This window comes from Equus quagga, chromosome 11 (assembly GCF_021613505.1).
Source record: "Equus quagga isolate Etosha38 chromosome 11, UCLA_HA_Equagga_1.0, whole genome shotgun sequence".
Classification (NCBI taxonomy): domain Eukaryota; kingdom Metazoa; phylum Chordata; class Mammalia; order Perissodactyla; family Equidae; genus Equus; species Equus quagga.
The window spans coordinates 70,024,513-70,039,129 of NC_060277.1; the positions used below are offsets into that span (position 1 = coordinate 70,024,513).

At 39.5% G+C, this 14,617-nt stretch overlaps 1 protein-coding gene across 1 annotated transcript; it reads left to right on the forward strand.

Moving 5' to 3' along the window:
- Positions 1 to 12,312: 12,312 nt before the first annotated feature.
- LOC124247634 (olfactory receptor 3A1-like) lies at positions 12,313 to 13,271 on the forward strand. The gene is given in 2 exon segments (XM_046677127.1): positions 12,313 to 12,961; positions 12,964 to 13,271. Coding segments are annotated over 2 exon segments (945 nt in total). The 5' UTR covers positions 12,313 to 12,324.
- The last annotated feature ends 1,346 nt before the right edge of the window (positions 13,272 to 14,617 follow it).

Below are 14,617 nucleotides of genomic sequence, written 5' to 3' on the forward strand. Positions count from 1 at the left end.
AGCTCCCTTGGCTGAGGTCGACATTGGCAAAGACTTCAGGGTTCTTTGGCGGCCGAAGTGGTAGAGGCCCTGCAGGTCGCATTGGCAGCTAGATGTATTGAAGTCCTTGGTGTGAAGGCATTCTCTTGTTCTCCTGTTTTGCCCTTTGGGGGAAACTTTAGCTAAGGGGATCCCTCTTGGCACCATGTCTGTTGCACTACACTCAGAGTGTCTTCAGATAGGGTCCTGGGATCAAGTGCACTTGCTGTGGTAGTGGTGCTGGTGTCTGAGGAACAGGCATGTGCTGATCTTTGGGGGAACTAGAGCCTGGTTTTCTGGGGCTCACTACAGTGACTTGGGCTCTGAATGGGAGAGGAAATACAGCAGTGGCTTGGGCCCAGGTGGCAGGGTGCAGTAGCAGCAGGCCCTGGAGACGGCAGGTCAAATCCTGACTCTGACCCAGGGGACAGGGAGTCCAGCAGCAGCATCTTGGCCCTTGTGATGGTGGATCAAAGCTCTGACTCAGGACTCAGGGGCTGGGGCAGAGGGCTCTGGCAGCACTCCCTGGTGATGGCAGGTCAAAGTTTCTACTTAAGACCCTGGATGCAGTCACAGAGCCATGCAGCTTCGCTTGGTGTGTCAAAAGCTGTGACTTGAGCCCAGGGGTTGGGGTGCAGAGCAGCAGCACCTCCCATTCTATAGATCAGAAGCTGCTGTGGTACTCTCAGAGTTGGCACAGTAGTGACTGGGGCTCCTGGAGGTGGGTCTCACTGCAGCAACACCTCCAGCCCCAGGGAGGAGACACAGAAGCAGGGAATCCTGGCTGCTCCATCAGCTGGGTTCAGCACTATTGAAGGCTGTGGGGGTCCTTGGTAGCACAGTCTGCAAATGTGCACAGTGTTGATGAGGCTTGCTGGGGTCCTCCTGTTCTCCTTTTCCCATGGGGTAAAATCCCTCAAGGAGATCCCTTTTGGCAGTGAGCTGCTCTGGATGACGGATGGGGTGATGCAGGTAAAATGCCCCCTACACATTTCTATGTGGCTGTCCTTGGTTTTTGAGCTCCACAGGTTTTATGCTGCTTCTTTGTTATAGTCCAGAGCTTTCCCAGAGCTATCTCCACTACTGTTTAGTTGTTTATTTACTATTTTTGTTGATTTTGGGAGGAGATGAGCATTGGGACCTCGTATCTGCCATCTTGCTGATGTCATGGCCTCCTGGGAATTGTTTTTTTAAAATATTTAATGGCTTTTTCTTCCTACTAAACTATTAACTTTTTATATATTTTTAGAAACTATATATTATGTGTATAATCCTTTGGCCACATATTTTGCAAATAATTCCAGTTTCCTAATTTCCCATTTTTTTCATCTTCGTTTTTGATGTCTTCCAACAATTGGAAGTTCAATATTTTTATGTTTTCAAATGTATCCTTTTTACTAAACTCATGGGCCATACTCTTTGTGTTATTGTTTCCCCATGATCTCTGAACAACTCCTAGAGCTCCAACTAAATGTAGCTTTCATCTATCTTTATTAATTTATTCTTAATCTTTCTTACAGTCTTCATTTTCCATCTTTTTAAATATCTGTGTGCTACATATGGATAAGTTCTTCTGGTCTATATTATTGTCCAGTAATTTTCTCTTTTGCTCTGTCTAGTTTGCTGCCAAAACTGTTTATTGAGTTTTTAAAGCTGTTATATTTTTTACTTCCGGAAGTTCAACTTATTTTCTTTTAGAGTCTTATACCAAGTCACTTTTCATAGTTTTTGTTCTACATATATTTTCAAATTTTTTTTACGACTTTAAACAGAGGAAGCATAGCTGTTTGTGTTTGTGTATCTCAGAATTGAAAGTCTTTATGGGTCTGTTTCATTGTCTCTCTTTTCTACTGGTTCTTAATCATGATGCTTTGTTTTATTGTGTGCCTGCTGTTTTGGGTTGGATTATGTCCTCCCAAAAAGATATGTTGACGTCCTAACCCCCAGTACTTCAGAATGAGACCTTATTTGGAAATAGGGTCATTGCAGATGTAATTAGTTCTGTTAGGATGAGGTCATACTGCAGTAGAGTAAACTAATCCAATATGACCAGTGCCGTTGTAAGAAGAGAGCTGTGTGAAGACACAGACGCACAGGGAGAATGCCATGTGATGAAGAAGGCAGAGATTGGGATTATTCAGTTATAAGCCAAGGAATGCCAAAGATTATTGGTAAACCACCAGAGGCTAGGAAGGGGGTGGGAAGGATTCCCTACAGATTTCAAAGGAAACATGGCCCTTCCAACACCTCGATTTCAGATTTCTAGCCTCCAGAACCATGAGACAATAAATTTCTGTTTTTTTAAGCTGCCCAGTTTGTATCACTTTGTTAGGGCAGCCCTCGGACATTAATACATCTGAGTTTCTTTGCCTGTGTGCTAGTCAGACTATGTTCTAGTGAAAAGTTATTTCTATGAATAATTTAACATCTAGGATGAAGGTATCTTTTTCTGAAGATCATTTACTTCTTTCAAAGATAATTTGTTTCTGCCTCTGATGACATATGGTGGCTGTCTTAGTCTGTTTGGACCACTAGAATATCAGAGACTGGGTGCTCATAAACGAGAAATTTATTTCTCTCAGTTCTGGAGGCTGGGAAGTCCAAGATCAAGGGGCCAGTAGATTCAGTGGGTGATGAGGGACCGCTTCCTGCTTCATTTCATAGATGGCCATCTTCTCACTGTGTCCTCACATGGCAGAAGGGGTGATGGAGCTCTCTGGAGTCCCTTTTATAAGGGCACTAATCCCATTCATGAAGGCTCCACCCCCATGACTTAATCACCTACCAAACCCCCCACCTCTTAATACCATCTCTTTGGGGGATAGGTTTTCAACATATTTATTTTGAGGAGACACAAACATTCAGTCCATAACAGGGGCACTACCTGTCCAACGCAACTTGAAACTGGGTTTTAAGGCTCACTGGTATTGATCTCTCTATTCTTACATTGGTGTAATACAAGAGTAGTTGTTTTTCTCTTTTAACCTAGAACTATTTAGGAAAGTATAGTAATTTCCTGGGTGTTATTGATGTTTAAGCTTCTGCCTTCATTTATAAATTTTTATGTATAGTCCTTTCATGGTTTTATGTTTACAAGAATGTTATTGAATGATGAAAAGCCTTAACACTCATATATTACATCTTTCAGCTAGCGATGCCAGTGTAACACTGGAGAGTCAGCTCCCAGAAGACCACCAAGTCAAGGTTATAATTCTTCTAAGTGAGAGTAAGTAGCAGATGTAACGGGAGAGCAAGAGAGTTACACTGGAGGTAGCAGCTGGAAGTAGATCTCAGGGCTAGGGACAGGGCTACTGGGGAGAGGCTGCTATTATGAGAGTTGGATGCCTTAAGCTCATCCCTGGAGCATAGTCCATGGTGCGTTTGAAGCAATATTTATCACAAACAACAGAATCTAAAAGTATACTGCTTGGGGGAGATAGGTTAATTGGAAGGGGGTGGGAGAGTAAATCACGTAGCATAATTGTTGAGATCACGTACCTTGGAATCAGACAAATGCAAGTTTGAACCCCAACTCCTCAAAGTCTTAACTATGTGGCCTGAGACAAATTACTGAATCACTATGAACTTCAATTTATTTATCCGTAAAATTGGAAGAATAAAGGTGTCTGCCTCACAGAATTGTTGTAAGACTCGAGTGGGATTTAGTGCATGTAAAGCTCACAGTATAGTGTAACATACATAACAAGCACATGATAAATGTTATCAATTATTATAATGTTAATAACAACACTGGTGGTCTCCTACTAGGAACTTTATGTGTGTTACTTCATTTAATCCTCCCAGCAATCACAAGAAGGGATATTACTCTCCTTCCACAGATGAGGAACCTGGGGTCCACAGGGGTTCAGTAGTTGCTAGTAACTGGAAGAGCAGGTCTGTCCATCTACTAGGTCCAGCAAGCTTCCCAAAGAGAGTATGCTATCACACGGGCTGGGGTGAGTAATTAACTGAGGAGGATATGAGTCTGAAGGTTGACTACCAGCCTTTCCAACTTCCTCTCTCTCATCATCTCTGTCACTAGACTCTCATCTTCTAAGGACCTGGCCCAGAAAATCATGTTAGGGGGCAACTTCCCAGGGCCCCCTGGTTGCTCCTAGCACAGCACGGGGCTTCTGCTCCTTTCTCAGGATCATTATGGGACTCCAAGGACACAGTCTCTGTGGCCCTCACTAACAAGGCTCGGGGTAGGAACGTACTTTGTTCCTGAGGATTCATTAAGAATTTGAAGTTGGAAAGCGTTTCTCTAGCTTTTGCCTCCCTTCTAGGGTTTGTTTTTTCTGCAGCCTCAGATGCAGGGCAGGTTTCTTCCTCATCCACAATCCCTTGGGACCAGACGTCTGAGAGAGCAAAACCCTCAGTCTGGGGACCCAGATTCAGTCCTGGCTCCATCTCTAGTTCCCTGGATGACTTTGGGAAAGCAAATGGCTCCCCTATGTCCTGTTAAATGAAGTTGTTATGATAACTGCCTTAATTAGCCCCAAAGATTAATATGAGAGATGGAGATAAAATGTTTGGAAAAATTCTAACTCACCACAGAGGCATGAGGCACCACTGCAGTATTTATAGGGCTTGTATTATTTACCTGTCCTTGTCTCTACCTCCTCCCTGTTCTAGGGCTAATTTCAAGGTCCCAAGAGGATAACACCACGGTGGAGAAGTCTCAGGACAGAGATGGTCCCAGCCTCTCTTTCTCTCATTTCCGCATATATAGCCCCTTACTTCTCCCCTGGAGTAGCTGACCGAGCCTGTGAAATCTCACCCGTCTACATCCCTTTCCACAAAACCTCGCAGGCCTCTGTGCCATAACAAGGTGAGTTCTTTCATGGCCCTCTCTCTGCTCCCCTGTCACAGGAAAGGGACTTCAGCTGTTACTGAGTAAGTCAAACCTCTGGTTTTACAGATGCAGCAACTGAGGTCTCAAAGGCAGAAATACGAGACTTGCTCAGGATGACACATCAAATAAGTGGAAGAGCTGAGGCTATAACCCAGAGACTGAGGTTCCTCTTCCAGGCCCTTTTACCAATTCCTTCTTTTTTTAGTTGAAGCTTGTTTTTTGATTCTGTTAGAGTGAATGAGATGAGATTCAGCATTCAACTTCCCCACCCAGAATCCAATCCTTACAGGCAGCCTGACCAGATCCCTAAAACCAACTCTAGTGCCTGAAGGACCTATTGGAATTCACAAACAGGGAGTGGTCACAGCATAGGGAGGGAAACCTGGCTGGCACTTCCAGTGCTAGGTTGAGTAAAAGCGGCGAGAGGGGGCCACCTTGTCTCATTCCTCATCTTAGAGGAAAAGCTTTCAGCTTTTTACTCTTGAATATGATGTTAGCCATGGGCTTGTCATGTATAGGCTTTATTATATTGAGAGACATTCCTACTATCCCCACATGTTGAGAGTTATTTTCATGAAAGGATGTTAAATTTTGTCTAATGTTTTTTGTGTGTCTATTGAGACACTCATATGAATTTTATACTTAATTTTGTTAATATGTGGCATTTTCACTTCCTTCCATTGTTCTGTCATGCTCCTCTTGAGCCAGTACCAAGTGCTCACATCGTTGTTATACTATGTTTGAAAGCTGGGAGACCTAGTCCATCCGCACAACTGACCATAATCTTCCTACATGCGCTTCTTGCTGGTTTTTCTATATAAGCTTGAGAACCAGCTTGTCTTTTAAAAATGTATCCTATTGGCATTATTTTTGGTTGGAAATTGACATAATTTATTGATTTTTTAGGGATAATCATATCTTAATGATTCTGAATCTCCAGTCCGAGAACACTACATATTTTTCCATCAGTTCAAATCTTACTTTGGATCCTTCAACTTTTAAAATTTTTTAATGAAATTATTTTACATTCCTTGTTAAGTTTAATCCCTGGGAAGTGAATCATCTTTGTTATTATTGTAAGCATGGGATTTTCTTCCATTATACTTCTAATTTATTTTAAAAATTTTGATTTTTATGTAAGTAAGCTATTAACATCTGTACAATAATTTTTAATCCAGCCACCTGAACTTCTATCATTTATAATAGTTTTTCTCCCCGATTCTTGGTTTTCCAGAGATACAGTCATATTATCTACAATCATATTATCACAAGTAATTATGATATATGTCTTCCTTTCCAATTTTTATATCTCAATTTCTTTTTATTGTATAATTACCTTGGCCAATATTTCCTGAACTGTGTAAAATCACAGGTGATTAGGCTGTATTCCTTGTAGTTAATGGGAATGCTTCTTGTATTTACCATCAGGAATTGAAGTAGCTCCAGGATTCATGTTAAGTGAACCTCCGTTCTTCCTATTTTTAAATAATATTTAAAATCAATAATAAGTATTTTTGGATAAAATATCCAAATATCCATTGGATAAAATATTATCTCTTGCCTTTTCAAATTTATAGAGAGAATAATGTTTTTTTCTTAATCTATTAATATAATTTAATATACTAGCATTTTTAATAATTTTAAGCCATATTTGCATTCTTGGAATAAACTCAGTTGGTGATGAAAAGTTTTTGTTTTATGTTTCTGGCTGCTGTGTCTTAACATATCATTCAGGATTTCGCATGAATATCAAAAAACGAAATTGGTCATATTTTTCTTTCTTTTTTTTGGGTACACTTCTTGTTTTGGGTGCACTTTGTTGATTTTGGGCATCAATGTTATGCTCCCTTTATAAACTTTGGGAAGCTTTCCTTCTTCACTATTCTGGTACAGTTTAAATAATGTTAGAGAAATCCGTTCCTTAAATGTTTGGCAGGTGGTGGATGTTGGTGGTGGGGGTAATGGAATGGAATAGCTCTAGCTTTTTAACAACTTTCTCTATGGTTTCTATAGTGATTAACCTGTTTCAATTTTTCATCTCTTATGGAGTAAGTTTTCATAAATTACACTTTTATCAAAGCTTACCCATTTTGTCCAATTTTTTTTCTTTTCTTTTTTTTTTTTATTGAGTTATTGATAGGTTACAATCTTGTGAAATTTCAATTGTACATTAATGTTTGTCAGTCATGTTGTAGGTGCACCACTTCACCCTTTGTGCCCACCCCCCACCCCACCTTTCTCCTGGTATCCACTAAACTGTTCTTGGTCCATAGTTTTAAATTCCTCATATGAGTGGAGTCATACACAGATTGTCTTTCTCTTGCTGGCTTATTTCACTTAACATAATTCTCTCAAGGTCCATCCATGTTATTGCAAATGGAATGATTTTGTTCTGTTTTGCAGCTGAGTAGTATTCCATTGTATATATGTACCACATCTTCTTTATCCATTCGTCTGTTGATGGGCACTTAGGTTGCTTCCACGTCTTGGCTATTGTAAACAGTGCTGCAATGAACACTGGGGTGCACAGGACTTTTGGGATTGCTGACTTCAGGCTCTTTGGATAAATACCCAGTAGTGGGATGGCTGGATCGTATGGTAGTTCTATTTTTAGTTTTTTGAGGAATCTCCATACTGTTTTCCATAGTGGCTGCACCAGTTTGCATTCCCACATGCAGTGTATGAGGGTTCCTTTTTCTCCACAACCTCTCCAACATTTGTTGCTAGTAGTTTTAGATATTCTTGTCATTCTAACAGGTGTAAGGTGATATCTTAGTGTAGTTTTGATTTGCATTTCCCTGATGATCAGCGATGATGAGCATCTTTTCATGTGCCTATTGGCCATCAGTATATCTTCTTTGGAGAAATGTCTGTTCATGTCTCCAGCCCATTTTTTGATTGGGTTGTTTGATGTTTTGTGGTTGAGTTGTGAGAGTTCTTTATATATTAAGGATATTAAGCCTTTGTCAGATATATGACTTGCAAATATTTTTCCCCAGTTAGTGGGTTGTTTTTTTGTTTCAATCCTGTTTTCATTTGCCTTGAAGAAGCTCTTTAATCTGATGAAGTCCCATTTGTTTATTCTTTCCATTGTTTCCCTGTCCAATTTTTCAATACAATTTTTGCATGGGGGGAAGTGACCTTTTAAGTAGATTTTCATCTTTTTTTTTTTTTTAAAGATTTTATTATTTCTTTTTTCTCCCCAAAGCCCCCCGGTACATAGTTGTATATTCTTCGTTGTGGGTTCTTCTAGTTGTGGTATGTGGGACGCTGCCTCAGCATGGTCTGATGAGCAGCGCCATGTCCGCGCCCAGGATTCGAACCAACGAAACACTGGGCCACCTGCAGCGGAGCGCGCAAACTTAACCACTCGGCCACGGGGCCAGCCCCCTAGATTTTCATCTTTTAATGTAATCAATTATTTTTCCCTGAGTTATGATTTTGTAGAGTTGTGTTTTCTTCCTTTTTCTTGACTGTGTTAATTTTAAATTTGTTAATCTCCTTTCCCCTTCACCCCACCCAAAAGAGATCGCTTTGAACTTGTTTATTAGCTCTGTTTTTCTCTTTTCTAATCAAGGTTTGTTTTTATCATTTCTTATCATTTTCTTTTATCATTTTCTTATGGTTCTTTTTCTAATTTCTTGATTTGATTATTTAATCAATTTTCTTTTCTTTTTGTTTTTAATATGTTTATTTAAGGCTGTGAACTTTCTTCTGAACACTCATTTAGTGGTAATCCAGATGTTTTAATGTGTATTGATTTCATGATCTTCTTTTTCCCCTCCCCTAGAGATTCTTTAGTTTTCGTTTTGATTTCTCCTTTGGTCCATCTGTTTCTTAAGGATCTTTTCAAATGTTGGGATTTATTTTTTAAAATCATTTTTCTTTAAATTGGATTGTGATCGAATATTATTGCCTGTATTAATTATTCTTTTGGAATTTGCTGTATTTCTGGCTTACATGTGCTCTTTTTGGGAGGTGAACATTTGATGGGCACTAGGGAAAGGTGTGCGTATCAGTCCGTTCTACCTCTTGAATAATTACATTGACGTCTTTTATCGCTTTGCCTTAGTCCGTCAATTTAACTCTATCGTGGACTGAAAGTCACTAAAATCCACTAACTATTGTTGTGTTTCTTTCTATTTCTCCTTGAAACCCTGCAGTTTTCACTTTATGTACCAAGGCCAGGTATTTGGAGCATTCATTTTCATAACTGTTATATCTTCTGACATCTTTATAATTACAAAGTGCTCTTATTTAATCTCATTTTTAATGCCTTTTTTGAATTCAGTTGGGTCTGATATTAAGATCATGATCCATGCTTTATTTTGTTTACTTTTGACTGGTATTTGACCCTTTCAAGCTTTCTGATGAACTTTGCTTGGGCTGCATTTTGGAATTAGCACAGAGTTGGATTTTTTAGATCCAGTCTATAATTCTTGTCTTTTTCTATGTGAGTTTAGCTCATCCAACTTTATCATTCTAAGTATGTTTGGTCCTAATTCTGTTCTATTATTTCATGTTGTACTCTTGCTTTTTGCTTTCATTGTTTTAAAATTTTTTTCACTGTAAGGTCTATGTTTGTTTTACTTTATTTGGTATGTGTGTTTACTCCAACAATTTGGAAGGCTGCTTCTAGGGTTCCCTTTATAACTACAATTTTATATGTGGTTCCAAAACTCTATGTTTTTAGACATTGTCTATTAATTTCCTAGTATAAGCAGTGATTAAATTGGTATATTTCTTTTTCTTCCTCCTTTTCTCTTCCTTCTATACCATGTGATTTATTTGATTTTATTATCTTAATCTTTTTCTTTCTAATGGTTTTTATAGTTATACCTCTGCTACACAATTTATCAGGTTTAAATGACATTTAAAAAATCAATAAATGGAAAATGTATTATTTAGCACAAGTGTGGAGATAAGGGGTGGTTAATTTAGCACCTCAGGAAAATCATCAGGGAGCCCTGGGTCTTTATGTTTTTCTGCTTACCATCCCCAACGTTCTTTTTTCTTTTTCAAATAGACTTTAGAGAAATTTTAGGTTCACAGAAAAATTGAGCAGAAGGTACAGAGATTTCCCATATAACTCTGCCCCCACATATGCATAGCCTCCTGCATTATCAACATTCCCCACCAGAGGGGTGAACTTGTTATAACTGATAAATCTACACTAACACATTTTTAGTATCCAAAGTCCGTAGTCTACATTAGGGTTCACTCTTGGTGTTGTACATGCTATGGGTTTGGACAAATTTATTATGACATGTATCCACTATTATGGTATCATACAGAGTAGTTTCATTGTCCTAAAATTCCTCTATTGAATGATATATTTTAACACTCAGCTGTGGAATATGAGGAAATCAGCACATCTATACTTCCTCCCACTTCCTCTCTCCCTTTCTGTTAATTATAACCATTCTACTTTTTCAGATTTTAAAAACATTTACATTTCATTCTATACCTATAATTTCCACAAATGTTTTAGTCTTGGTCCTACAGTTAAATACTAAAGCTAACCAGCTGTTCATATCCTGTGGTTTTCCCATTTTGTCTTTATTGGCTGAGTCTGTTTTAAAGAAAAGAAAATTCTGTTACAAAATTCTGAAGTCTGCTTTTTTCCAAGTGGCTAGTATTAACAATATTCCTTGAATTCTTGCCATGTAAAATTAACCTTATACTTGAATGATAGTCCAGATAGTTATAGCATTTTTGGATTACACTTTCTTTTCTTGCAAACATTGCAGGCACTTTTCCATCATATTCCAGTTTTGAATGTTGCTTTGAAGAAGTGAGAGACCAGTTTAATTTCTTTCTTTTAAAATTGACATTTTTTTGCCTGGCTACATATTCTTTTTTTTTTAAGCCATAGATATCCAGTAATATTACAGTGGTGTGTAATATTGCTGGCTGTATATGATTTTTCCTGGGACAAAGTGGGCCCTTTCAATCTGTAGATTCAAATGCTCTCTTCTTTCTGGATTTTTTTAAGTTAAAATTTACCGTCAAATAATTGTTCTTTCTCATTATTTCAGTCTCCTTCTTTGGCAACTCCAATTGTACATATGTTGGATCTCCTTTTTTCTGTCTCTATGTCTATCATTTTCCCTCTTTTTCCATTTCATTTTATCCTTTTAAAGTACTATTCCTGCCTCTGTCTGAATTTTTTTTCCATTGTGCTGTTTCTAGTTTTGTTTTTCTTTTTTGTCATAACTTTACATTTCTTCAACATTTTTTCGTATCTTCTTCCAGCTCATATTTTATGTCCTTCTTGCCATCTCTTACCTTAGCTCTTATATTTTTACTTTGTCCTCTTATTTTATACAGGAAAATGCTTCCTTAAGTTTTTTCAGATTATATTGAAAGGTTGATCACAATTTGCATCTGTTCCATGGCAACCTTCTTAGGTGGAGTGAATTTTATCTATTTATTTTTCTTGTTTCTTTCCTTCCTTTTGTTTATGGAATCCTTGTATAGATCCTGTGCTTGTTTGTTTTTGAATCTTTGAATGAAGTAAGTTTTTGCAAATAGCCATTTGCAGGAGACTTGTATCAGAAGAGGCTAAGGTCATGTTCCAGGCTAGCAGGAACTTACCTTATCATTCAAGGTTAGGGGTGAGCTATTTAGCTTTTCCTTATCTGTAATCAATGTAGATAGGTAACTGTAGAACTGTTGTGGGTTATTTTATTTATCTCTCACCTCCAGCTTCATGCTTTGTCTATAACCTACAAATATAATTTGCCTGTGAGATTCTTTGTTTAGTTCTTCCCTGCTTCTTGAATCCAACGCAGGATCACAGAAGGTAATGATGCCATACTACATACTCTACTCCAATTATTGCAAAAAAGGCTTTTGATTTTGTCCCTTAGTGAGTACCGCTTTCTCTGGAGAATTGTGCTTGTCTAGCTTTTTCTACAGTCATCGATTTTCTCTGCCACTCTCCTATTTGAGCTCCACTAATCTTGAAGCCTTCTCATCTAGTTTGTGGCTTAGACTTGTGCATATTTACTAGTTTCTTTGAAGATAGAATCTGTATTTTTATTCTTGTTCTGCTTCTTTTGGGAAGGGATAAATTTTGAGAAGAGAAATTTCCAAATTTACCCTGCCATGTTCAAACCAGAAGTACATTGTCTACTTATTTACATTTCCCAAGGGTTTTGTCATTCATAATCTCTGCAAACAGATTCTTCCAGCTAGGAGTGAGAGGGAGGTCCAGAGTGGTGATGTCACCTGCCCATGCACCTGAGAATGAAATAAAGCTATTGAGGAAAATGTAGTGGTAGAGTTAACAAGTGTGATATGGCCTGGGGAGTGGGAATGCCCTTACTGGAAGAAGGGGAACTTAGCAGAGGGCTCATCATATAGAAGGAAGTCTATTTCTTCTTTTTGAATAAATATATTGAGAGGAATGATTCTTTATCTCCTTGGATGTTTCCTTGCAGGAACGAATGCAGCCAGAATCTGTGATCAATGGAACAGGCATTACTGAGTTCATCCTACTGGGCTTGGTGGAGACACCAGAGCTTTGGCCAGTTGTCTTTATACTCTTCCTCTTTGCCTACATGGTCACAGTCGGGAGCAACCTCAGCATCCTGGCAGCCATCTTGGTGGAGTCCAAACTCCACACCCCCATGTACTTCTTCCTGGGGAACCTATCAGTGCTGGATGTTGGGTGCATCACCGTCACTGTTCCCTCAATGTTGGGTCGTCTCTTGTCCCACAAGCGTACAATTCCCTATGAAGCCTGCCTCACACAGCTCTTCTTCTTCCATCTCCTGGTTGGGGTGGACTGCTTCCTGTTGACAGCCATGGCCTATGACCGATTCCTGGCCATCTGCCAGCCCCTCACCTACAGCACCCGCATGAGCCAGACGGTCCAGAGGATGATGGTGGCTGTATCCTGGGCTTGTGCCTTCACCAATGCACTGACTCACACTGTAGCCGTATCCACACTCAACTTCTGTGGTCCCAGTGTGATCAATCACTTCTACTATGACCTTCCACAGCTCTTCCAGCTCTCTTGCTCCAGCACTCAACTCAACGAGCTGCTGCTCTTTGCTGTTGGTTTCATAATGGCAGGTACCCCCCGGCTCTTGTTGTCACCTCGTATGCTCATGTGGCAGCTGCAGTTCTACGAATCCGTTCAGTAGAGGGCAGGAAGAAAGCCTTCTCCACATGTGGCTCCCATCTCACTGTGGTTGCCATATTCTATGGTTCAGGTATCTTTAACTACATGCGACTAGGTTCAGCCAAGCTTTCAGACAAAGATAAAGCTTTTGGAATTTTTAACACTGTCATCAACCCCATGCTGAATCCAATCATCTACAGCCTTAGGAACCCTGATGTGCAGGGTGCCCTATGGCGGGTGCTCAGGGGCAGGTGGTCACTGGCTTGACAAGGTCTCCAGTGTCACTTTCTCCTTTTCTTTTTTTGGACTAAAGGAGAAATCCTCTGGGGCCAGAGCTAGGACAGATGGTCTGGAATTGCTTCTATCTCCCTGAGTATGAGTTTTTGTAGGGGGTAGTAGTTATTGTTTACCAAAGAAGCCCTGCCCAGTTATAGGCAATGGATGTGTAGATTCTGCTAGGCCAACCACCTTGACAAGTTATACTTCAGTCACTGTGTGCTCCCTATTCTGGGAAGAAGTGAAAGAAGCCTTGAATGCTTAAAGGTTCATGTCCCACAGGAAGTAACTCTTTGGTTGGTTATAGTCTGGGTTCCCAAAAATATCCCAGCAAACTCTATCCTGCTCGTCCTAGGTTGTCATATGATTCCCTCAACTTCAGGTATGGTTGGTCTGTTTATAAACATAGGCCTAAAGAACAGGATTATTTTATTTTTGCCATTAGCCTTCTACAAACTAAGAAAAGCAGCTCATTTCTTTCCTATCACACAAAGATCCCATTGGATCTGGAGGGGACAGAGGGGAAGCTGTATGGTCATATATTCTCTAGTCACTCGAGAGCATGATCCCTGTGTGCAGCTCATAGACCTGTTTTTAATTTTAAAACCATACGTGTTAACACATATGGTATATCTTATGTGACAAAAATGAATTTTCCTCACCCATCCTTCCTCATATGTTTCAAATCTTTTGAAAAGATAAGCATTTATAATTTGTGTATTATTCAAACATTAAAACAAAACCCCGAATACTCAGTATGAAATTCTCCTCTTAATTCTCAATCTCAGTCCCCAAACCTGCTAGCTAAGACAATCCATATCTGCCAATACAAGTCATACGGTAATGCCTCATGCTAAATTTCCTTTATTGGTAGGAGAGTGTGTCTCTAACCTAGAACATTATCTCATCTTGTTTTCTGCTTACCAGCCTTTGGTCCAGTCATGATTTAGCTCATCTTCCTTCTAGGTTCCATTTTAGGATGAATTGCCCATTCCTGGCTTCCTACTGTTCCACTGGTGTCCCCAAATAATTTCCCTTAAATTTCCCTTTGTCCTGCATGTGTGCCTTGGCTTCTCCATGATATTTTGTCGGGGTGAAGGATTCACAGGATAGGGTAAGATAGAGATGAAGAGAAAGGACTTGAAAGAGGGAAGCAAAACAAGACTGGAGGTGGACAGTTTGTGGAAAAAATGAAGATGAGGAATAGGGAGAAACAGGATAGAATTGCAATCAAAACAGGCTGAGAAGGAAGGATAGAGGTATTGGAGATGGCCATGAGTAAAGAGATAGAGTAGGCGATGAGAAAGAATGGAGGAAGTGGACAGTACACCTTGAGA